Below are 26,496 nucleotides of genomic sequence, written 5' to 3' on the forward strand. Positions count from 1 at the left end.
AATTATAGTTTTTGAGAAAAATCGAAATTTCGATTTTTTACAATTAACATGTACTTTTTTAGATCGAAAATTTTGCATAACTTTTTTGTTATTAAAGATAGAGCTTTCATTTAAAAAGTGTTAAGTACTCCTGGCGAAGGGACACCTTGCACATAATTATCAAAATTGAAAAAATTATAGTTTTTGAGAAAAATCGAAATCTCGATTTTTTACAATTAACATGTACTTTTTTAGATCGAAAATTTTGCATAACTTTTTTGTTATTAAAGATAGAGCTTTCATTTAAAAAGTGTTAAGTACTCCTGGCGAAGGGACACCTTGCACATAATTATCAAAATTAAAAAAATTATAGTTTTTGAGAAAAATCGAAATCTCGATTTTTTACAATTAACATGTACTTTTTTAGATCGAAAATTTTGCATAACTTTTTTGTTAGTAAAGATAGAGCTTTCATTTAAAAAGTGTTAAGTACTCCTGGCGAAGATACACCTTGCACATAATTATCAAAATTGAAAAAATTATAGTTTTTGAGAAAAATCGAAATCTCGATTTTTTACAATTAACATGTACTTTTTTAGATCGAAAATTTTGCATAACTTTTTTGTTATTAAAGATAGAGCTTTCGTTTAAAAAGTGTTAAGTACTCCTCGCAAAGGGGCACCTTGCACATAATTATCAAAATTAAAAAAATTATAGTTTTTGAGAAAAATCGAAATTTCGATTTTTTACAATTAACATGTACTTTTTTAGATCGAAAATTTTGCATAACTTTTTTGTTAATAAAGATAGAGCTTTCATTTAAAAACTGTCAAGTACTCCTTGCAATGGGGCACCTTGCATATAATTATCAAAATTAAAAATTTATAGTTTTTGAGAAAAATCGAAATTTCGGTTTTTTACCATTACCATGTACTTTATTAGATCGAAAACTTGGAGCCCATCTTTGGCCTCAAAAACGAGGTCGAAAAAATACTCGATTTCCTAGTTCTGCTCGGATTTCCTTATAACCCGGTATTTTCGTAATCTACTTAATGAGAACAATCCGCTGGTATAGTTGTAATAATGAAAAGGAGGGGGTATATAATTTCTTACTGATAAACAGTGTGGGGTGGGTGGGGGGGATAAGGGTTGACTCACTCGTTCACATCTGACCGAACCTTTTATCCTTCAGCTCTCTCTGCATCGACCAGAACCAACTTCTAAAAATGACCGAAACAGTGGTGGGGGACGTATGTGCAGACATGTAGCACACTTTGTCATGGATCGTCTCCTTTATGGGCCCAGTATTCGGTCGGACCTGATACCTCAGTGGACGGTAGTGGTCGCTTTCTTTACCTACTTGATCATGGACAATGTAGAGAGCAAACAGGCGGTTTTAATAGAAAACCTATTGGAGATGATTTTGGATGTCCAGCTGGACCAGAGCTGCTGGGTGCGGAAGATCGGGGTATGCCCTGGAGAATTTGAATAAGGAGCTCGTGGTGCGGTACGGCAATCAGATACTGGGCATTTTAATGAACTGTTTGGATTATCACAATTTGGGGTAAGTTTCTTAACTTTTCTCAAAAATCTTTTATAACTCTGGTATTTTTTGTTTTACGATTAAATGTCGTTTTTTATGATTTGTTCTATTTTTGATTAGGAATTCAGTGGTAGAAGAAAATTTTTCATCTTCTTATTGGTTTGCGAGAAAATGAGGAAAAACTATTTAATAGTTTTCCCCGATTTTCTGGAAAACTGTTCAACTTAAAAAATATTTTTTTATTGCATCTGATGCGCATTGAAATTCCAAACAACTTTTGTTTAAACAATTTTTTTTCTGCAACCAATAGTCTTCCAGAAAAAAAATAAAAACCGAAATTATGAACATTTTTCCATGAATACCCCTTTGAATTTTTTGCAGACGAGTTTTTGGGAAAATTGCTCGTAACTTTTTACTGGTAAATTTTTTAAAAAAGTTTTATGAAACTTTTTTTAAGTATTTCCTGTGGTCTATCGAGTTTCCAAAAAAAATATTTTTTTTTTCAATTTTTCAAAAATGTTTCAAAAACCTCCCATAACTTCTTTATATTTCGTTTTACTGTTAAATGTTATTCTTTCTAATTTGTTCCATTTTTATTTTACAACAAAAATTGTCTATAAAAATTTTGAAAAACTGATAATTTTTAAAGTAAAAATGTTAAAAATGAAAAAAAAACACGAAACCTGTAGTTCTCTCTTAAGTATATAAAAGTCCAAAAAAACATTTAATGTTATAAGGTGCTTAAATGATGGGCGGAATGGCCGGTCTGGCACATCAATAATTTCTTCCCGGTATTTGACAGCTTTGAAATTGAAGAAGAGGGACAAGAAGAAGAAGAAGAAGAAGAAGAAGAAGAAGAGAAATAGCAGTAACGAGAGCGAGAGGGAAACGAGGGAGGAAAAGGGACAGACTACCCTCTAGTTTCCTCCACTTCTGTAGACGTCTCATTGTCTGTCCCTTTCCCTCCCTCATTTCTCTCTCTGTTTTTGGTTACTGCTACTTCTCATCTTCTTCTTCTTCTTCTTCTTTTTCTTTTTTAAATGCCTGGACGAAATTATTGATTTCTTACAGGCAGTTGAGCCCAAAGTTTCTTCTGCTTCTTCTTCTTCTTCTTCTTCTTCTTTTTCCCTATCTTCTACTTTAAAGACCTCAAATGCCTGGATGACGTTTACATATACTTGCTTTAAATAAAATCTCTTCCAGGTGAATCACAGATAAAACATCTAATTTTTGCAGTGACAATTTATTAATTGATTGATTTTATTGACCGGCAAGCATTCCTGTGATTATCACTGACTTTGTTTCTGGTGATAAAATCTCGATATGGATTTAAATGAGTTTTTAGTCCACATTATCAACATTGTCCATTTTCTAAGTCAATTCGGTAAAAATTTCAGGATTTATTTCTTAATAAATAAATGGGACCCAAAGAAATAACTCGACAACGAGCTACTCAACTGTAGGTTCCTTGAAAGGTTCTACTCTTAATTTAATCATTTACAAAATGATCGACTTATTCTTCCTTATCTAGGAACGAAAGCGAGCTGATCCTGGAGTCCCTGCATTCCTTCTCGAAACTCCTGAACAGTTTGCCAGGGTACAAATTCAGTCCCTTACAAGTTACCGCAGCAGTGAGGATCAAGTTGCTATTCAGTCAAGAGGATCCACGTCTAAGGAGATCCTCGATCCAGTTATTAGGAGATCTGGCAACATCCCTTGGCCAGGAGACCAATTTGGAGGCATTCAAGGATCGAGTGAGATCCAAGGGAACCTCATCACTTTACTCTTGCATCTATGCGCTCCAGACGTGTATGTTGTCAAGGTATAACTTTTTTGGATCATTTTACTCACTTAACTCATGCATTGACCCCATTTAGGCCTGTAAAAGTACGATCCAGAAGGTTGGCCCTTATCTGGATTGTCCGGAGGTAAACCGCATGATCCAGGAGTGTTTGGGCGACGACACCGACTTGATGTTCACAGATTTTATTAAGGAGTTAATTAAACGCATGGTAAGTAAATAGCAGCACCTTAAATGTAATATTCATGCAGTTTGTCTGTGATATATTTTGAATTTAATTAGGGATTTATGGAATCAATGATATCAAGGTTATTTGGGGGTCAAATCGAGGACGAGTTGGTTTAAAGGTGGTGTCTAAGGGCCAATCCCGCCCTTGTCATCGGTTTGTTCTACGCCGAACTACTACCCGAGAATAAACCGAAAGTTTCACTGGAAACTGTCTGTGATAAACTGAACAGACTGATGCAAGACGAGTCAGAAGAAGTTAGGATTAAGGGAAGTCAAGCTATATCGTGTTTGTTTTTATAATTATTGTAGAACGGAATGTGCTAGGGGGAGAGTACGATTAAGTCTTTTTAATCAGTTTTTAGTAAGAAAACTAAAAAAAAAGTCACCAGGGGTCAAAACTGACTTGTGGGTGGAGTTTGTAGCTTATAAGTTTATCTCTGTCGCACTCATTGTAAAAAAAAACTTGAAACGTGGAAAAACTAAAATTTCACAAATTTTATTAGTTTAAAAATTTTGCATAACTTTTTTGTTATTAAAGATAGAGCCTTCATTTAAAAACTGCCAAGTACTCCTCTCAAAGGGGCATCTTGTACGTAATAATCAAGAACTAAAAAATTGTAGTTTTTGAAAAAAATCGAAATTTCGGTTTTTTACCATTAACATGTACTTTATAAGATCGTAAATTTTGCATAACTTTTTTGGTATTAAAGATAGAGCCTTCATTTAAAAACTGTTAAGTACTCCTTGCAAAGGGGCACCTTGTACGTAATAATAAAAAACTAAAAGATTTGTAGTTTTTAAAAAAAATCAAAATTTCGGTTTTTTACCATTAACATGTACTTTATAAGATCGTAAATTTTGCATAACTTTTTTAGTATTAAAGATAGAGCCTTCATTTAAAAACTGTTAAGTACTCCTTGCAAAGGGGCACCTTGTACGTAATAATAAAAAACTAAAAGATTTGTAGTTTTTGAAAAAAATCGAAATTTCGGTTTTTTACCATTAACATGTACTTTATAAGATCGTAAATTTTGCATAACTTTTTTAGTATTAAAGATAGAGCCTTCATTTAAAAACTGTCAAGTACTCCTTGCAAAGGGGCACCTTGTACGTAATAATAAAAAACTAAAAGAATTGTAGTTTTTGAAAAAAATCGAAATTTCGGTTTTTCACCATTAACATGTACTTTATAATATCGTAAATTTTGCATAACTTTTTTGGTATTAAAGATAGAGCCTTCATTTAAAAACTGTCAAGTACTCCTTGCAAAGGGGCACCTTGTACATAATAATAAAAAACTAAAAGAATTGTAGTTTTTGAAAAAAATCGAAATTTCGGTTTTTCACCATTAACATGTACTTTATAATATCGTAAATTTTGCATAACTTTTTTGGTATTAAAGATAGAGCCTTCATTTAAAAACTGTCAAGTACTCCTTGCAAAGGGGCACCTTGTACATAATAATAAAAAACTAAAAGAATTGTAGTTTTTGAAAAAAATCGAAATTTCGGTTTTTCACCATTAACATGTACTTTATAATATCGTAAATTTTGCATAACTTTTTTGGTATTAAAGATAGAGCCTTCATTTAAAAACTGTCAAGTACTCCTTGCAAAGGGGCACCTTGTACGTAATAATAAAAAACTAAAAGAATTGTAGTTTTTGAAAAAAATCGAAATTTCGGTTTTTCACCATTAACATGTACTTTATAATATCGTAAATTTTGCATAACTTTTTTAGTATTAAAGATAGAGCCTTCATTTAAAAACTGTTAAGTACTCCTTGCAAAGGGGCACCTTGTACGTAATAATAAAAAACTAAAAGAATTGTAGTTTTTGAAAAAAATCGAAATTTCGGTTTTTCACCATTAACATGTACTTTATAATATCGTAAATTTTGCATAACTTTTTTAGTATTAAAGATAGAGCCTTCATTTAAAAACTGTTAAGTACTCCTTGCAAAGGGGCACCTTGTACGTAATAATAAAAAACTAAAAGAATTGTAGTTTTTGAAAAAAATCGAAATTTCGGTTTTTCACCATTAACATGTACTTTATAATATCGTAAATTTTGCATAACTTTTTTGGTATTAAAGATAGAGCCTTCATTTAAAAACTGTCAAGTACTCCTTGCAAAGGGGCACCTTGTACGTAATAATAAAAAACTAAAAGAATTGTAGTTTTTGAAAAAAATCGAAATTTCGGTTTTTCACCATTAACATGTACTTTATAATATCGTAAATTTTGCATAACTTTTTTAGTATTAAAGATAGAGCCTTCATTTAAAAACTGTCAAGTACTCCTTGCAAAGGGGCACCTTGTACATAATAATAAAAAACTAAAAGAATTGTAGTTTTTGAAAAAAATCGAAATTTCGGTTTTTCACCATTAACATGTACTTTATAATATCGTAAATTTTGCATAACTTTTTTAGTATTAAAGATAGAGCCTTCATTTAAAAACTGTCAAGTACTCCTTGCAAAGGGGCACCTTGTACATAATAATAAAAAACTAAAAGAATTGTAGTTTTTGAAAAAAATCGAAATTTCGGTTTTTCACCATTAACATGTACTTTATAATATCGGAAATTTTGCATAACTTTTTTGGTATTAAAGATAGAGCCTTCATTTAAAAACTATCAAGTACTCCTTGCAAAGGGGCACCTTGTACGTAATAATAAAAAACTAAAAGAATTGTAGTTTTTGAAAAAAATCGAAATTTCGGTTTTTCACCATTAACATGTACTTTATAATATCGTAAATTTTGCATAACTTTTTTAGTATTAAAGATAGAGCCTTCATTTAAAAACTGTCAAGTACTCCTTGCAAAGGGGCACCTTGTACATAATAATAAAAAACTAAAAGAATTGTAGTTTTTGAAAAAAATCGAAATTTCGGTTTTTCACCATTAACATGTACTTTATAATATCGTAAATTTTGCATAACTTTTTTGGTATTAAAGATAGAGCCTTCATTTAAAAACTATCAAGTACTCCTTGCAAAGGGGCACCTTGTACGTAATAATAAAAAACTAAAAGAATTGTAGTTTTTGAAAAAAATCGAAATTTCGGTTTTTCACCATTAACATGTACTTTATAATATCGTAAATTTTGCATAACTTTTTTAGTATTAAAGATAGAGCCTTCATTTAAAAACTGTCAAGTACTCCTTGCAAAGGGGCACCTTGTACATAATAATAAAAAACTAAAAGAATTGTAGTTTTTGAAAAAAATCGAAATTTCGGTTTTTCACCATTAACATGTACTTTATAATATCGTAAATTTTGCATAACTTTTTTGGTATTAAAGATAGAGCCTTCATTTAAAAACTATCAAGTACTCCTTGCAAAGGGGCACCTTGTACGTAATAATAAAAAACTAAAAGAATTGTAGTTTTTGAAAAAAATCGAAATTTCGGTTTTTCACCATTAACATGTACTTTATAATATCGTAAATTTTGCATAACTTTTTTAGTATTAAAGATAGAGCCTTCATTTAAAAACTGTTAAGTACTCCTTGCAAAGGGGCACCTTGTACGTAATAATAAAAAACTAAAAGAATTGTAGTTTTTGAAAAAAATCGAAATTTCGGTTTTTCACCATTAACATGTACTTTATAATATCGTAAATTTTGCATAACTTTTTTAGTATTAAAGATAGAGCCTTCATTTAAAAACTGTTAAGTACTCCTTGCAAAGGGGCACCTTGTACGTAATAATAAAAAACTAAAAGAATTGTAGTTTTTGAAAAAAATCGAAATTTCGGTTTTTCACCATTAACATGTACTTTATAATATCGTAAATTTTGCATAACTTTTTTAGTATTAAAGATAGAGCCTTCATTTAAAAACTGTTAAGTACTCCTTGCAAAGGGGCACCTTGTACGTAATAATAAAAAACTAAAAGAATTGTAGTTTTTGAAAAAAATCGAAATTTCGGTTTTTCACCATTAACATGTACTTTATAATATCGTAAATTTTGCATAACTTTTTTGGTATTAAAGATAGAGCCTTCATTTAAAAACTGTCAAGTACTCCTTGCAAAGGGGCACCTTGTACGTAATAATAAAAAACTAAAAGAATTGTAGTTTTTGAAAAAAATCGAAATTTCGGTTTTTCACCATTAACATGTACTTTATAATATCGTAAATTTTGCATAACTTTTTTAGTATTAAAGATAGAGCCTTCATTTAAAAACTGTCAAGTACTCCTTGCAAAGGGGCACCTTGTACATAATAATAAAAAACTAAAAGAATTGTAGTTTTTGAAAAAAATCGAAATTTCGGTTTTTCACCATTAACATGTACTTTATAATATCGTAAATTTTGCATAACTTTTTTAGTATTAAAGATAGGGCCTTCATTTAAAAACTGTCAAGTACTCCTTGCAAAGGGGCACCTTGTACATAATAATAAAAAACTAAAAGAATTGTAGTTTTTGAAAAAAATCGAAATTTCGGTTTTTCACCATTAACATGTACTTTATAATATCGTAAATTTTGCATAACTTTTTTGGTATTAAAGATAGAGCCTTCATTTAAAAACTGTCAAGTACTCCTTGCAAAGGGGCACCTTGTACGTAATAATAAAAAACTAAAAGAATTGTAGTTTTTGAAAAAAATCGAAATTTCGGTTTTTCACCATTAACATGTACTTTATAATATCGTAAATTTTGCATAACTTTTTTAGTATTAAAGATAGAGCCTTCATTTAAAAACTGTCAAGTACTCCTTGCAAAGGGGCACCTTGTACATAATAATAAAAAACTAAAAGAATTGTAGTTTTTGAAAAAAATCGAAATTTCGGTTTTTCACCATTAACATGTACTTTATAATATCGTAAATTTTGCATAACTTTTTTAGTATTAAAGATAGAGCCTTCATTTAAAAACTGTCAAGTACTCCTTGCAAAGGGGCACCTTGTACATAATAATAAAAAACTAAAAGAATTGTAGTTTTTGAAAAAAATCGAAATTTCGGTTTTTCACCATTAACATGTACTTTATAATATCGTAAATTTTGCATAACTTTTTTGGTATTAAAGATAGAGCCTTCATTTAAAAACTATCAAGTACTCCTTGCAAAGGGGCACCTTGTACGTAATAATAAAAAACTAAAAGAATTGTAGTTTTTGAAAAAAATCGAAATTTCGGTTTTTCACCATTAACATGTACTTTATAATATCGTAAATTTTGCATAACTTTTTTAGTATTAAAGATAGAGCCTTCATTTAAAAACTGTCAAGTACTCCTTGCAAAGGGGCACCTTGTACATAATAATAAAAAACTAAAAGAATTGTAGTTTTTGAAAAAAATCGAAATTTCGGTTTTTCACCATTAACATGTACTTTATAATATCGTAAATTTTGCATAACTTTTTTGGTATTAAAGATAGAGCCTTCATTTAAAAACTATCAAGTACTCCTTGCAAAGGGGCACCTTGTACGTAATAATAAAAAACTAAAAGAATTGTAGTTTTTGAAAAAAATCGAAATTTCGGTTTTTCACCATTAACATGTACTTTATAATATCGTAAATTTTGCATAACTTTTTTAGTATTAAAGATAGAGCCTTCATTTAAAAACTGTCAAGTACTCCTTGCAAAGGGGCACCTTGTACGTAATAACAAAAAACTAAAAGAATTGTAGTTTTTGAAAAAAATTGAAATTTTGGTTTTTTACCATTAACATGTACTTTATATTATCGTAAATTTTGCATAAATTTTTTGGTATTATAGATAGAGCCTTCATTTAAAAACTTTCAAGTACTCCTTGCAAAGGGGCACCTTGTACGTAATAATAAAAAACCAAAAAAATTGTAGTTTTTGAAAAAAATCGAAATTTCGGTTTTTTACCATTAACATGTACTTTATAATATCGTAAATTTTGCATAACTTTTTTGGTATTAAAGATAGAGCCTTCATTTAAAAACTGTCAAGTACTCCTTGCAAAGGGGCACTTTGTACATAATAATAAAAAACCAAAAAAATTGTAGTTTTTGAAAAAAATCGAAATTTCGGTTTTTTACCATTAACATGTACTTTATAAGATCGTAAATTTTGCATAACTTTTTTGGTATTAAAGATAGAGCCTTCATTTAAAAACTGTTAAGTACTCCTTGCAAAGGGGCACCTTGTACGTAATAATAAAAAACTAAAAGAATTGTAGTTTTTGAAAAAAATCGAAATTTCGGTTTTTCACCATTAACATGTACTTTATAATATCGTAAATTTTGCATAACTTTTTTGGTATTAAAGATAGAGCCTTCATTTAAAAACTATCAAGTACTCCTTGCAAAGGGGCACCTTGTACGTAATAATAAAAAACTAAAAGAATTGTAGTTTTTGAAAAAAATCGAAATTTCGGTTTTTCACCATTAACATGTACTTTATAATATCGTAAATTTTGCATAACTTTTTTAGTATTAAAGATAGAGCCTTCATTTAAAAACTGTCAAGTACTCCTTGCAAAGGGGCACCTTGTACATAATAATAAAAAACTAAAAGAATTGTAGTTTTTGAAAAAAATCGAAATTTCGGTTTTTCACCATTAACATGTACTTTATAATATCGTAAATTTTGCATAACTTTTTTGGTATTAAAGATAGAGCCTTCATTTAAAAACTATCAAGTACTCCTTGCAAAGGGGCACCTTGTACGTAATAATAAAAAACTAAAAGAATTGTAGTTTTTGAAAAAAATCGAAATTTCGGTTTTTCACCATTAACATGTACTTTATAATATCGTAAATTTTGCATAACTTTTTTAGTATTAAAGATAGAGCCTTCATTTAAAAACTGTCAAGTACTCCTTGCAAAGGGGCACCTTGTACATAATAATAAAAAACTAAAAGAATTGTAGTTTTTGAAAAAAATCGAAATTTCGGTTTTTCACCATTAACATGTACTTTATAATATCGTAAATTTTGCATAACTTTTTTAGTATTAAAGATAGAGCCTTCATTTAAAAACTGTCAAGTACTCCTTGCAAAGGGGCACCTTGTACATAATAATAAAAAACTAAAAGAATTGTAGTTTTTGAAAAAAATCGAAATTTCGGTTTTTCACCATTAACATGTACTTTATAATATCGTAAATTTTGCATAACTTTTTTGGTATTAAAGATAGAGCCTTCATTTAAAAACTATCAAGTACTCCTTGCAAAGGGGCACCTTGTACATAATAATAAAAAACTAAAAGAATTGTAGTTTTTGAAAAAAATCGAAATTTCGGTTTTTCACCATTAACATGTACTTTATAATATCGTAAATTTTGCATAACTTTTTTAGTATTAAAGATAGAGCCTTCATTTAAAAACTGTCAAGTACTCCTTGCAAAGGGGCACCTTGTACATAATAATAAAAAACTAAAAGAATTGTAGTTTTTGAAAAAAATCGAAATTTCGGTTTTTCACCATTAACATGTACTTTATAATATCGTAAATTTTGCATAACTTTTTTGGTATTAAAGATAGAGCCTTCATTTAAAAACTATCAAGTACTCCTTGCAAAGGGGCACCTTGTACATAATAATAAAAAACTAAAAGAATTGTAGTTTTTGAAAAAAATCGAAATTTCGGTTTTTCACCATTAACATGTACTTTATAATATCGTAAATTTTGCATAACTTTTTTAGTATTAAAGATAGAGCCTTCATTTAAAAACTGTCAAGTACTCCTTGCAAAGGGGCACCTTGTACATAATAATAAAAAACTAAAAGAATTGTAGTTTTTGAAAAAAATCGAAATTTCGGTTTTTCACCATTAACATGTACTTTATAATATCGTAAATTTTGCATAACTTTTTTGGTATTAAAGATAGAGCCTTCATTTAAAAACTATCAAGTACTCCTTGCAAAGGGGCACCTTGTACATAATAATAAAAAACTAAAAGAATTGTAGTTTTTGAAAAAAATCGAAATTTCGGTTTTTCACCATTAACATGTACTTTATAATATCGTAAATTTTGCATAACTTTTTTAGTATTAAAGATAGAGCCTTCATTTAAAAACTGTCAAGTACTCCTTGCAAAGGGGCACCTTGTACATAATAATAAAAAACTAAAAGAATTGTAGTTTTTGAAAAAAATCGAAATTTCGGTTTTTCACCATTAACATGTACTTTATAATATCGTAAATTTTGCATAACTTTTTTAGTATTAAAGATAGAGCCTTCATTTAAAAACTGTCAAGTACTCCTTGCAAAGGGGCACCTTGTACGTAATAATAAAAAACTAAAAGAATTGTAGTTTTTGAAAAAAATCGAAATTTCGGTTTTTCATTATTAACATGTACTTTATAATGTCGTAAATTTTGCATAACTTTTTTGGTATTAAAGATAGAGCCTTCATTTAAAAACTGTCAAGTACTCCTTGCAAAGGGGCACCTTGTACATAATAATAAAAAACTAAAAGAATTGTAGTTTTTGAAAAAAATCGAAATTTCGGTTTTTCACCATTAACATGTACTTTATAATATCGTAAATTTTGCATAACTTTTTTGGTATTAAAGATAGAGCCTTCATTTAAAAACTGTCAAGTACTCCTTGCAAAGGGGCACCTTGTACGTAATAATAAAAAACTAAAAGAATTGTAGTTTTTGAAAAAAATCGAAATTTCGGTTTTTCACCATTAACATGTACTTTATAATATCGTAAATTTTGCATAACTTTTTTAGTATTAAAGATAGAGCCTTCATTTAAAAACTGTCAAGTACTCCTTGCAAAGGGGCACCTTGTACATAATAATAAAAAACTAAAAGAATTGTAGTTTTTGAAAAAAATCGAAATTTCGGTTTTTCACCATTAACATGTACTTTATAATATCGTAAATTTTGCATAACTTTTTTAGTATTAAAGATAGAGCCTTCATTTAAAAACTGTCAAGTACTCCTTGCAAAGGGGCACCTTGTACATAATAATAAAAAACTAAAAGAATTGTAGTTTTTGAAAAAAATCGAAATTTCGGTTTTTCACCATTAACATGTACTTTATAATATCGTAAATTTTGCATAACTTTTTTGGTATTAAAGATAGAGCCTTCATTTAAAAACTATCAAGTACTCCTTGCAAAGGGGCACCTTGTACATAATAATAAAAAACTAAAAGAATTGTAGTTTTTGAAAAAAATCGAAATTTCGGTTTTTCACCATTAACATGTACTTTATAATATCGTAAATTTTGCATAACTTTTTTAGTATTAAAGATAGAGCCTTCATTTAAAAACTGTCAAGTACTCCTTGCAAAGGGGCACCTTGTACATAATAATAAAAAACTAAAAGAATTGTAGTTTTTGAAAAAAATCGAAATTTCGGTTTTTCACCATTAACATGTACTTTATAATATCGTAAATTTTGCATAACTTTTTTGGTATTAAAGATAGAGCCTTCATTTAAAAACTATCAAGTACTCCTTGCAAAGGGGCACCTTGTACATAATAATAAAAAACTAAAAGAATTGTAGTTTTTGAAAAAAATCGAAATTTCGGTTTTTCACCATTAACATGTACTTTATAATATCGTAAATTTTGCATAACTTTTTTAGTATTAAAGATAGAGCCTTCATTTAAAAACTGTCAAGTACTCCTTGCAAAGGGGCACCTTGTACATAATAATAAAAAACTAAAAGAATTGTAGTTTTTGAAAAAAATCGAAATTTCGGTTTTTCACCATTAACATGTACTTTATAATATCGTAAATTTTGCATAACTTTTTTGGTATTAAAGATAGAGCCTTCATTTAAAAACTGTCAAGTACTCCTTGCAAAGGGGCACCTTGTACGTAATAATAAAAAACTAAAAGAATTGTAGTTTTTGAAAAAAATCGAAATTTCGGTTTTTCACCATTAACATGTACTTTATAATATCGTAAATTTTGCATAACTTTTTTAGTATTAAAGATAGAGCCTTCATTTAAAAACTGTCAAGTACTCCTTGCAAAGGGGCACCTTGTACATAATAATAAAAAACTAAAAGAATTGTAGTTTTTGAAAAAAATCGAAATTTCGGTTTTTCACCATTAACATGTACTTTATAATATCGTAAATTTTGCATAACTTTTTTAGTATTAAAGATAGAGCCTTCATTTAAAAACTGTCAAGTACTCCTTGCAAAGGGGCACCTTGTACATAATAATAAAAAACTAAAAGAATTGTAGTTTTTGAAAAAAATCGAAATTTCGGTTTTTCACCATTAACATGTACTTTATAATATCGTAAATTTTGCATAACTTTTTTGGTATTAAAGATAGAGCCTTCATTTAAAAACTATCAAGTACTCCTTGCAAAGGGGCACCTTGTACGTAATAATAAAAAACTAAAAGAATTGTAGTTTTTGAAAAAAATCGAAATTTCGGTTTTTCACCATTAACATGTACTTTATAATATCGTAAATTTTGCATAACTTTTTTGGTATTAAAGATAGAGCCTTCATTTAAAAACTATCAAGTACTCCTTGCAAAGGGGCACCTTGTACGTAATAATAAAAAACTAAAAGAATTGTAGTTTTTGAAAAAAATCGAAATTTCGGTTTTTCACCATTAACATGTACTTTATAATATCGTAAATTTTGCATAACTTTTTTAGTATTAAAGATAGAGCCTTCATTTAAAAACTGTCAAGTACTCCTTGCAAAGGGGCACCTTGTACATAATAATAAAAAACTAAAAGAATTGTAGTTTTTGAAAAAAATCGAAATTTCGGTTTTTCACCATTAACATGTACTTTATAATATCGTAAATTTTGCATAACTTTTTTAGTATTAAAGATAGAGCCTTCATTTAAAAACTGTCAAGTACTCCTTGCAAAGGGGCACCTTGTACATAATAATAAAAAACTAAAAGAATTGTAGTTTTTGAAAAAAATCGAAATTTCGGTTTTTCACCATTAACATGTACTTTATAATATCGTAAATTTTGCATAACTTTTTTAGTATTAAAGATAGAGCCTTCATTTAAAAACTGTCAAGTACTCCTTGCAAAGGGGCACCTTGTACATAATAATAAAAAACTAAAAGAATTGTAGTTTTTGAAAAAAATCGAAATTTCGGTTTTTCACCATTAACATGTACTTTATAATATCGTAAATTTTGCATAACTTTTTTAGTATTAAAGATAGAGCCTTCATTTAAAAACTGTCAAGTACTCCTTGCAAAGGGGCACCTTGTACATAATAATAAAAAACTAAAAGAATTGTAGTTTTTGAAAAAAATCGAAATTTCGGTTTTTCACCATTAACATGTACTTTATAATATCGTAAATTTTGCATAACTTTTTTGGTATTAAAGATAGAGCCTTCATTTAAAAACTATCAAGTACTCCTTGCAAAGGGGCACCTTGTACGTAATAATAAAAAACTAAAAGAATTGTAGTTTTTGAAAAAAATCGAAATTTCGGTTTTTCACCATTAACATGTACTTTATAATATCGTAAATTTTGCATAACTTTTTTGGTATTAAAGATAGAGCCTTCATTTAAAAACTATCAAGTACTCCTTGCAAAGGGGCACCTTGTACGTAATAATAAAAAACTAAAAGAATTGTAGTTTTTGAAAAAAATCGAAATTTCGGTTTTTCACCATTAACATGTACTTTATAATATCGTAAATTTTGCATAACTTTTTTAGTATTAAAGATAGAGCCTTCATTTAAAAACTGTCAAGTACTCCTTGCAAAGGGGCACCTTGTACATAATAATAAAAAACTAAAAGAATTGTAGTTTTTGAAAAAAATCGAAATTTCGGTTTTTCACCATTAACATGTACTTTATAATATCGTAAATTTTGCATAACTTTTTTAGTATTAAAGATAGAGCCTTCATTTAAAAACTGTCAAGTACTCCTTGCAAAGGGGCACCTTGTACATAATAATAAAAAACTAAAAGAATTGTAGTTTTTGAAAAAAATCGAAATTTCGGTTTTTCACCATTAACATGTACTTTATAATATCGTAAATTTTGCATAACTTTTTTAGTATTAAAGATAGAGCCTTCATTTAAAAACTGTCAAGTACTCCTTGCAAAGGGGCACCTTGTACGTAATAATAAAAAACTAAAAGAATTGTAGTTTTTGAAAAAAATCGAAATTTCGGTTTTTCACCATTAACATGTACTTTATAATATCGTAAATTTTGCATAACTTTTTTAGTATTAAAGATAGAGCCTTCATTTAAAAACTGTCAAGTACTCCTTGCAAAGGGGCACCTTGTACATAATAATAAAAAACTAAAAGAATTGTAGTTTTTGAAAAAAATCGAAATTTCGGTTTTTCACCATTAACATGTACTTTATAATATCGTAAATTTTGCATAACTTTTTTAGTATTAAAGATAGAGCCTTCATTTAAAAACTGTCAAGTACTCCTTGCAAAGGGGCACCTTGTACATAATAATAAAAAACTAAAAGAATTGTAGTTTTTGAAAAAAATCGAAATTTCGGTTTTTCACCATTAACATGTACTTTATAATATCGTAAATTTTGCATAACTTTTTTGGTATTAAAGATAGAGCCTTCATTTAAAAACTATCAAGTACTCCTTGCAAAGGGGCACCTTGTACATAATAATAAAAAACTAAAAGAATTGTAGTTTTTGAAAAAAATCGAAATTTCGGTTTTTCACCATTAACATGTACTTTATAATATCGTAAATTTTGCATAACTTTTTTAGTATTAAAGATAGAGCCTTCATTTAAAAACTGTCAAGTACTCCTTGCAAAGGGGCACCTTGTACATAATAATAAAAAACTAAAAGAATTGTAGTTTTTGAAAAAAATCGAAATTTCGGTTTTTCACCATTAACATGTACTTTATAATATCGTAAATTTTGCATAACTTTTTTAGTATTAAAGATAGAGCCTTCATTTAAAAACTGTCAAGTACTCCTTGCAAAGGGGCACCTTGTACATAATAATAAAAAACTAAAAGAATTGTAGTTTTTGAAAAAAATCGAAATTTCGGTTTTTCACCATTAACATGTACTTTATAATATCGTAAATTTTGCATAACTTTTTTGGTATTAAAGATAGAGCCTTCATTTAAAAACTATCAAGTACTCCTTGCAAAGGGGCACCTTGTACGTAATAATAAAAAACCAAAAAAATTGTAGTTTTTGAAAAAAATCGAAATTTCGGTTTTTTACCATTAACATGTACTTTATAATATCGTAAATTTTGCATAACTTTTTTGGTATTAAAGATAGAGCCTTCATTTAAAAACTATCAAGTACTCCTTGCAAAGGGGCACTTTGTACATAATAATAAAAAACCAAAAAAATTGTAGTTTTTGAAAAAAATCGAAATTTCGGTTTTTTACAATTAACATGTACTTTATAATATCGTAAATTTTGCATAACTTTTTTATTAGTTCAAGTTCCCTAGGTACTATAATGAGCTAGACAAGGATATTATTATTAAGTTAAGTATACTTACCCCATATACTTTTGTAAGGAGAAAGAGGGGATAAATAAAATTTTCCTTTGTTGTATTTAGTAAGTACCATTTATTGTATCCAATAGACTGTTAGGAATAGATCGCTTTGAATCTTTATAGTTAAGTGAACATTAAATAATAATAAAATATTAATAAACTTGATTTGTTGTTTCTTTAATTAATAACCCAATTTTTCGTTCAAACTGGTACGACCGTCTCCGGTTTGATCGGTCGGTGGTACCCACATGCTGTAGTTCTCCTTTGAGGCGTCTTCGGCGTAACCCTTGCGTTTCTCTATCTCTGTTTTGTGTTGTCTTTGTTCGTTTCGTTTCTGATTCTTCTTCTTCTTTCTCTCGTCCTCGGTGGTCGAGTGGTCATCTGTAAATTTTACAACATTAAAGAAGGAGAAGAAGAAGAAGTCAAATAATGATGGTACTCTAGAAGTACCATTAAATAGAAGCCTAAGTTGGGACAAAGGAAGACAGTTTAATGTACTAAGAAAATTTGACCTTGAAAGGTATTTTCAAGGTCACTTGAAGGTCGAATCAAGGTAAGTAGTTGTTAGAAAAATTGCTGCAAGTGAGTTTGATCTCGCAGAAATTTTCAAGGTCACTAGAAGGTCGAGACAAGGTAGGTAGTTCATAGAAAATAAGTGCAAGTGAATATGACCTCGCGGATAATTTTCAAGGTCACTACAAGGTCGACACAAGGTGAGTAGTTGTTAGAAAAATTGGTGCAAGTGAGTTTGACCTCGCGGATAATTCTCAAGGTCACTACAAGGTCGACACAAGGTGAGTAGTTTGAAGAAAATAAGTGCAAGTGAATATGACCTCGCAGATAATTTTCAAGGTCACTACAAGGTCGACACAAGGTAGGTAGTTCGTAGAAAATAAGTGCAAGTGAATATGACCTCGCGGATAATTTTCAAGGTCACTAGAAGGTCGACACAAGGTGAGTAGTTGTTAGAAAAATTGATTCAAGGGAGTTTGACCTCGCGGATAATTCTCAAGGTCACTACAAGGTCGACACAAGGTGAGTAGTTGTTAGAAAAATTGGTGCAAGTGAGTTTGACCTCGCGGATAATTCTCAAGGTCACTACAAGGTCGACACAAGGTGAGTAGTTGTTAGAAAAATTGATTCAAGGGAGTTTGACCTCGCGGATAATTCTCAAGGTCACTACAAGGTCGACACAAGGTGAGTAGTTGTTAGAAAAATTGGTGCAAGTGAGTTTGACCTCGCGGATAATTCTCAAGGTCACTACAAGGTCGACACAAGGTGAGTAGTTTGAAGAAAATAAGTGCAAGTGAATATGACCTCGCAGATAATTTTCAAGGTCACTACAAGGTCGACACAAGGTAGGTAGTTCGTAGAAAATAAGTGCAAGTGAATATGACCTCGCGGATAATTTTCAAGGTCACTAGAAGGTCGACACAAGGTGAGTAGTTGTTAGAAAAATTGATTCAAGGGAGTTTGACCTCGCGGATAATTTTCAAGGTCACTAGAAGGTCGACACAAGGTGAGTAGTTGTTAGAAAAATTGATTCAAGGGAGTTTGACCTCGCGGATAATTTTCAAGGTCACTAGAAGGTCGACACAAGGTGACAGGATCGAAGAAAAATTGGTGAAGAATTAGTTACCTTGATTTGGCCTTCAAGTGACCTTGAAAATTATTTGCGAGGTTAAACTCACTTGCACCAATGTTTCTTAGACCCTGTCACCTTATATCGACCTTCTAGTGACCTTGAGAATTAACTGCGAGGTCAAACTCACTTGCACTAATTTTTCTTCGACTCTGTCACCTTGTCTGGACCTTCTAGTGACCTTGAGAATTAACCGCGAGGTCAAACTCACTTGCACCAATTTTTCTTCGAACCTCTTACCTTGTGTCGACCTTCTAGTGACCTTGAGAATTACTTCCGAGGTCAAAATCACTTGCACCAATTTTCCCTCGACCCTGTCACCTTGTCTCGACCTTCTAGTGACCTTGAAAATTATTCACGAGGTCAGACTCACTTGCACCAATTTTTCTTCGACCCTGTCACCTTGTGTCGACCTTCTAGTGACCTTGAGAATTAACCGCGAGGTAAAAATCACTTGCACCAATTTTTCTTCGATCCTATCACCTTGTCTCGACCTTCTAGTGACCTTGAAAATTAACCGCGAGGTCAAACTCACTTGCACTAATTTTTCTTCGACCCTATCACCTTGCCTCGACCTTCTAGTGACCTTGAGAATTAACCGCGAGGTAAAAATCACTTGCACCAATTTTTCTTCGATCCTATCACCTTGTCTCGACCTTCTAGTGACCTTGAGAATTAACCGCCAGGTCAGACTCACTTGCACCAATTTTTCTTCGATCCTCTCACCTTGTCTCGACCTTCTAGTGACCTTGAGAATTAACCGCGAGGTAAAAATCACTTGCACCAATTTTTCATCGATCCTATCACCTTGTCTCGACCTTCTAGTGACCTTAAAAATTAACCGCGAGGTCAAACTCACTTGCAGCAATTTTTTAAATATTGGGAAAATTTTACGTGTAAAAACATATAACTACATGGGTAAAAATACGTTTGGAACGAATTTACCAGTATAAAAATACCCCTGGAAAATTTGGAATCTCTCAACAGGTTTTTCCTCATTTTCTCGAAAACTAGTGGGAAAATGGGAATTTTTCTTTCAGCATTAGATTCACAATCGAAAATAGAACAAATCATATAGAATAACATTTTGCCCTAAATCGAAAAATAAAGAAGTTATGGAGGATTTTCGAGAAAATGAAAAATTTAGGTGCAAAAACGAAAAAAAAAATTTTTCGAAAAAATTTAATTTTTTTTGGGCAAATCGATAGCTCACTCAAAATGCGTCAAAAAAGTCTTATAAAACTTTTTTTAAAAATGTACCAGAAAAAAGTTATACCCAAAAAGTCTTCGTCAAAAAATCCAAAGGGGTACCCCTGGAAAAACTTTCATAATTTTGGTTTTTATTTTTTTTCTGGAAAACTGTTGGTCGCAGAAAGAAATTGTTAAAACAAAAGTTGTTGGAAATTTCAATACGCATTAGATGCAATAGAAAAATCATTTTTAGGTCTAACAGTTTTCCAGAAAATCGGAAAAAACCTCTAAACAGTTTTTCCTCATTTTCTCAAAAACTAGTGGGAAAATAAAATATTTTCTTTTAGCATTAGATTCACAATCGAAAATAGAACAAATCATGTAGAGTAAGATTTTGCCCTAAATCAAAAATTAAAGAAGTTACGGAGGATTTTCGAGAAAATGAAAAATTTTAGGTGCAAAATTGAAAAAAAAAATTTCTTGAAAAAATTTAATTTTTTTTTGGCCAAATCGATAACTCACTCAAAATGCGTCAAAAAAGTCTTATAAAACTTTTTTTAAAAATGTACCAGAAAAAAGTTATACCCAAAAAGTCTTCGTCAAAAAATCCAAAGGGGTACCCATGGGAAAATGTTCATGATTTCGGTTTTTATTTTTTTTGTGGAAAACTGTTGGTCGCAGAAAGAAATTGTTAAAACAAAAGTTGTTGGGAATTTCAATACGCATCAGATGCAATAGAAAAATCATTTTTAGGTCTAACAGTTTTCCAGAAAATCGGAAAAAACCTCTAAACAGTTTTTCCTCATTTTATCAAAAACTAGTGGGAAAATGGAAAATTTTCTTTTAGCATTAGATTCACAATCAAAAGTAGAACAAATCATATAGAATAACATTTTGCTCTAAATCCAAAAATAAAGAAGTTATGAAGGATTTTTGAGAAAATAAGAAATTCTAAGTGCAAAATTGAAAAAAAAATTTTTTTGAAAAAATTTAATTTTTTTTTGGCAAATTGATAACTCACTCAAAATGCGTCAAAAAAGTATTATAACACTTTTTTGAAAAATGTACCTGAAAAAAGTTATACCTGAAAAAGTCTTCGTCAAAAAATCCAAAGGGGTACCCCTGGGAAAATGTTCATGATTTCGGTTTTTATTTTTTTTCTGGAAAACTATTTGTTAGAGAAAAAAACTGTTAAGATAAAAGTTGTTTGGAATTTTTATGCGCATCAGATGCAATTGAAAAATAATTTTTAGGTCAAACAGTTTTCCAGAAAATAGGAAAAAACCTTTAAACAGTTTTTCCTCATTTTCTCAAAAAATAGTGGGAAAATAAAATATTTTCTTTTAGCATTAGACTCACAATCAAAAAGCGAACAAATTATAAAGAATAACTTTTAGCCGTAACTCGAAAAATAAAGAAGTTATAAAAGATTTTCGAAAAATTAAATAATTTTTGTGCAAAAAAAAATTTTTTTAAGAAAATTATTTTTTTTTAATAATTCGATAAATCGCTCAAAAACCTTCAAAAAAGTCTTATAAAACCCTTTGACCGCTTGATTTTTACGTTATTTACCGGGCATTAAGAACCGCGGATTCACACTTACAAAGGCCAAAACAACAGAATAAAAATCAATGGAGAATAGATTTCTTATAATTGTTTAATTGTTGATAAAAGCGCACTTTAGAATTAAATTAAAAAAAAAATACAAAAAACCAAAAGGGGCAAATTTTTACAATAAAACAGAAAAATCGGAAGTAAAGACTCACCATTTTCATGAAACCCGCTAGACCCGCTTGTTCCCGGTTTCGCGTCATCCTTGTTCACCACTTCCGCTTTATTCTGACGACACTTCCGCTCCAAATCGGTGATTTCCTTCTCGATTTCCCCGGAAATGTGCTGCAGTTCCTTACCCATATGTCTCACCTGATTTACCATCTAAATACGACCAAAATTAAATGTATGAAATTAGACGTTGGATATAACATGTATACAAGATAGTTGTTATTATTATTGTGAATTAAATAAAATAATAAAGTTATTAAATGAGACCTTTTCTAATGGGTGGTCAAAGGGGACGGATCGAACGGCCTCCCCGCACACCCGATTTAGCTCCGCTTGATTATTTTTTTACCTATTTATATTTTATGAAAATTACCGAGAAAAATGCGGGTAATTTTGACCTCAACTTATGCCTCTACTTGATTTATTATGAAAATTACGTACTGACAAATTAAACTCAATCAAAGAGAATATTCTCTTACTTAGTACTATATACGATATTCAATATGTACCTTAAATTTGCCGTTCAAAATCGCATTTAGATCGTCCAAAATTCGACCCAGTTCGGTGGACACTCGATGTTCCAGTTTATCGTTGGGTTCCTGCGGTACCGCCGCACTGACCCTTAACTCGGAGATCCACTTCATGACTTTTCGTTTTTTCGCCGCGATTGTTCGATAATCGAGTTCCATGCGTTCCTCGTGCGAAGATAAACGGTGCAGTTTCCGTAGGATCTTTAGGAGTTTCGATTTGTGTTTGTCTAGAAGGATAACGAGGAGAAAATCTCTTATAAAGATAATGATGCGATTTATGGGAGAATTTGTATTCGAGTTTAATTTTTATTAATTGAGAATCAAAATCTAAAAAGGGTTTGAGGTTAAGTTATTGCGAAACGAAGAAAAGACTAGAATTACTACTTTTTACATTTGCTTGTTTGAAGTTGAATCAGGGTTTGTTAAATTAAGCTAAGGAGCTGTTAAAAAGGTGCCCTCTTTTTCTCTTATTATATTTTCATTTTTATTCAGTCGTTAAAATTTAAATAAAGAAAATAGCCACAGAAGAACAAAGGCCATGACCAATTAGATAATAAATTTATATATAAATATTTAATACAAAAACAGTTTTAATTAATTAAGGATTATGGACGAAAAACTGTGATTTTGCAGAAGACTTTTTCACTGGTAACGTGTGTGGGGTGGGTGGGGGGCTAAGGGAACATTACCCTTAGCCCCCCACCATAATATCATAACATACTGAGAAACGGTGTTTCTTGCAGAAAATAACTGTTTTTTAATAAAATTACTCTTACCCTCCCACCCACCCCACACACCTTACCAGTGAGAAGTTCTTCTGCAAAATCACTGTTTTTTTAAATAGAACAAAGACCATGATCCAATATATAGTTTTTCAATTCGATAGTAATATTATAGAGAAATATTTAATACAAAAAAAGTGTTAATAAATTAAAAATTGTTGACCAAAAACAGTGTTTTTGCAGAAGAATGTTTCACTGGAAAATTGTGCGGGGTGGGTGGGGGGGCAAGGGTAATGTTATAAAAAAACAGTTATTTTCTGCAAGAAACACCGTTTTTCAGTCACTTTACCCTTGGCCCCCCACCCACCCCACACAATTTACCAGTCAGAAATTCTTCTGCAAAATCACTGGTTTTCGTCTATAATATTCAATCTTATAACACTATTTATTAATTAAAATTTGATATAATTTTATATATATTATTTATACATTTTTAGTGCTAAAACAGTGTTCCTAGATTGGATATTATGGACAAAATTATCTTTTGTTCATGCGTACTATGGACGAAAAACAGTGATTTTGCAGAAGAATTTTTTACTGGTAAACTGTGTGGGGTGGGTGGGGGGTTAAGGGTAGTGCTAAAATTGAAATAAAAATTTTAAAGCGACTATAAAATTAACTTAGCTTAGAGTAGCGGCGTACATTTGACTATGTACTGAAAAAAATAAAAATACACACCTACTGAAGCAATAATCTAGCATTAGTATCTTACCATTTTGAAATCTAGATTAGATACGCCAACTTTTGAAATCACTTGCCAAGCAGTCAAGTAATTTTCTTTTTCAAGACGGTTAGTTAAATTTTGGGAAATGATGGTCAAAAGACACCATTTTCAACACAAGTTGCGCAAAAATCTGATAATTTCTTAAAAATGTGAACAGTTGTGTTTGAATTTAGTTTTGTAATTTATCGAAAGGTTATTTAGGGTTACATTAAAAAAAATTGTTAAGAAATTGGAAAATTTGCAGCCACTGTACTAAAAAGGTCAACAGGGGGTGTCAGTTTTTTTCGGTTTTTCTACAAATGCCTATAAATTTAAAAGTACTCAAGACAGATTTTTTTTTAGTATTTTTTTTTAATCCCTGAGCACCTGGTCTATTGCCCTTTTTTGGCTTATCGTTGACTTTTGGGACACCCTGTATATAAAATTGTAACAAATTTTAATTGACAAATAATGTTATTATATTGAATATTATGAACGAAAAACAGTGATTTTTTGGAGAATTTCTTACTGGTAAAGTGTGTGGGGTGGGTGGGGGGGCTAAGGGTAGTGCTTTTAAAAACTGTTTTTTTGCAAAAAATAATTGCCTTAAACGAGACAATTAAATGTATTAAGTAATTTACTTTTTGAGCTTACAGAAAATTAACAATAATCTGTTTATTTTTTATCAACACTACCCTTGCCCCCCCACCCACCCCACATCTTTAACCAGTGAGAAATTCTTGTGAAAAATCACTGTTTTACAAAATAGTGTGCACGAACAATAAATGATTTCGTCGAATTTAATTTAATAACACTGTTTGTTTATTTAAATTTGACATATTTATATATAAATTATATATAAATATTTAATACAAAAACATATTAATCAATTAATGATTATGGACGAAATTATCTATTATTCGTACGTATTATTTTAAAAAACAGTGATTTTGCAGAAGAATGTTTTACTGAAAAATTGTGCGGGGTGGGTGGGGGGCGAGAGGGTAATGTTATAAAAAAACAGTTATTTTCTGCAAGAAACCCCGTTTTTTAGTCACTTTACCATTGGCCCCCCACCCACCCCACACAATTTACCAGTAAGAAATTTTTCTGCAAAATCACTGTTTTTCGTCCATAGTACGCATGAACAAAAGATAAGTTTGTCCATAATATCCAATTTAAGAACACTGTTTTATCACTAAAAAATTATAAATAATATATATAAAATTATATCAAATTTTAATTAATAAATAGTGTTATAAGATCGGATATTATGGACGAAAAACAGTGATTCTGCAGAAGAATTTTTTACTGGTAAAGTGTGTGGGGTGGGTGGGGGGCTAAGGGTCGTACTATTGCAAAACGGTGTTTCTTGCAGAAAATTACTGTTTTTTAAAAATATTACCCTTTCCACCCCCACCCACCCTACACATTTTTCCAGTGAAACATTCTTCTGCAAAATCGCTGTTTTTCAAAATATTACTTAATTGATTAACACTTTTTTTGTATGAAATATTTATATATAAAATTATTATCGAATTAAAAAACTATACGTTGGGTCATGGTTTTTGTTCTATTTTAAAAAACCGTGATTTTGCCTAAGTTTTTCTAACTGGTAAACTGTGCGGGGTGGGTGGGGAGGGGCCAAGGCTTTGTTGATAAAAAAAACGTATTTTTTTCATAAAATAATTACCTAATAAAAAAATAACCATAATTTATATATTTTTAACCACTAAATAAAACATAAATAACATACCGGTTTCTAGAATTTCTTTTTATTTTACCATATGTTGAAGATTATATTTTTTTCTACTACTTTGCTTTCTTTTTCAATTTTTACCTGGTTCCTATATATTTATATATTTCCTCAAATATCTGTGAGACTATTTTTAGCGATACTTTTACTAATTATGCATACAAATTATTTTTAAATATGTATTACAATATTCTGCTGTGACAGTAAGAATTTTTCTTTGTCTATGGTATTAGTACATAACAAAGTGGAGAGAAATCTCTTTTTTTTTTAATAAACAAATTATAGTTAATTTTCTCTAAGGCAAATATTTTCTACAAAAACAAAAACGTTTTTTTATCAACAACAGTGTTATTAGTTTGGAAATTACGGACAAAAAACAGCGATTTTGCACAAGAATTTCTCACTGGTAACGCGTGTGGGGTGGGTGGGAGGCTAAGGGTAGTTTTACTGAAAAACGGTGTTGTTTCAGAAAATAAGTGTTTTTTTTTCAAATAATATTACCCTTACCTCCCCACCCACCCCACACGCGTTACCAGTGAGAAATTCTTATGCAAAATCACTGTTTTTCGTCTATAATATTCAATCTAATAACACTATTTGTTAATTAAAATTTGATGCAATTTTATATATATTATTTACACATTTTTAGTGCAAAAACAGTGTTTTTAAATTGGATATTATGGACGAAATTATCTTTTTTTCATGCGTACTATGGACGAAAAACAGTGATTTTGCAGAAAAATTTCTTAGCGGTAAATTGTGTGAGGTGGGTGGGGGGCTAAGGGTAGTGCTTTTAAAAACTGTTTTTTTGCAATAAATAATTGCCTTAAACGAGACAATTAAATGTATTAAATAATTTACTTTTTGAGCTTACAAAAAATTAACAATAATTTGTTTATTTTCTATCAACACTACCCTTGCCCCCCCACCCACCCCACATCTTTAACCAGTGAGAAGTTCTTGTGAAAAATCACTGTTTTACAAAATAGTGTGCACGAACAATAAATGATTTCGTCGAATTTAATTTAATAACACTGTTTGTTTATTTAAATTTGACATATTTATATATACATTATAAATATAAATATTTAATACAAAAACATATTAATCAATTAATGATTATGGACGACATTATCTATTATTCGTACGTATTATTTAAAAAA

General features: G+C 30.1%; 2 protein-coding genes and 1 long non-coding RNA gene across 17 annotated transcripts in view; 1 reads left to right on the forward strand and 2 right to left on the reverse strand.

Annotated features, from left to right (window-relative positions):
- Positions 1-1,192: 1,192 nt before the first annotated feature.
- Positions 1,193-3,753, forward strand: LOC126747906 (uncharacterized). Its single transcript, XM_050456878.1, has 4 exons — positions 1,193-1,543; positions 3,054-3,344; positions 3,400-3,534; positions 3,606-3,753. The coding sequence occupies exons 1-3, from the start codon at positions 1,407-1,409 to the stop codon at positions 3,452-3,454; spliced, it is 483 nt and encodes a 160-aa protein (XP_050312835.1). The 5' UTR covers positions 1,193-1,406; the 3' UTR covers positions 3,455-3,534; positions 3,606-3,753.
- Positions 3,754-4,190: 437 nt separating this feature from the next.
- LOC126747913 (uncharacterized) lies at positions 4,191-15,686 on the reverse strand. Of its 14 annotated transcripts, XR_007664505.1 has the most exons (6): positions 12,095-12,226; positions 11,230-11,402; positions 10,711-11,056; positions 8,981-9,153; positions 4,829-5,001; positions 4,444-4,655 (listed from the first exon to the last, which is right to left on the reverse strand). It is a non-coding gene; the product is annotated as an uncharacterized LOC126747913 (long non-coding RNA). The 14 variants fall into 14 exon arrangements; XR_007664514.1 differs by lacking the exons at positions 4,444-4,655; positions 4,829-5,001 and adding an exon at positions 4,191-4,309; XR_007664507.1 differs by lacking the exons at positions 4,829-5,001; positions 12,095-12,226 and adding an exon at positions 15,555-15,686 and having other exon boundaries at positions 4,603-4,655.
- A 1,304-nt stretch (positions 15,687-16,990) lies between these two features.
- Positions 16,991-26,496, reverse strand: part of LOC126747893 (kanadaptin-like) — a 246,814-nt gene continuing 237,308 nt past the window's right edge. For both annotated transcript variants that reach the window (XM_050456862.1, XM_050456861.1), the window contains 3 exons: positions 22,072-22,319; positions 21,547-21,715; positions 16,991-17,328 (listed from right to left, as the gene is read on the reverse strand). In XM_050456862.1, coding sequence (XP_050312819.1) covers positions 17,129-17,328; positions 21,547-21,715; positions 22,072-22,319 — 617 coding nt within the window. In that variant the 3' untranslated portion in view covers positions 16,991-17,128. The remainder of the gene's footprint in view (positions 17,329-21,546; positions 21,716-22,071; positions 22,320-26,496) is intronic.

Source organism: Anthonomus grandis, chromosome 20 (assembly GCF_022605725.1).
Source record: "Anthonomus grandis grandis chromosome 20, icAntGran1.3, whole genome shotgun sequence".
In the NCBI taxonomy this organism is placed as follows: Eukaryota; Metazoa; Arthropoda; class Insecta; order Coleoptera; family Curculionidae; genus Anthonomus; species Anthonomus grandis.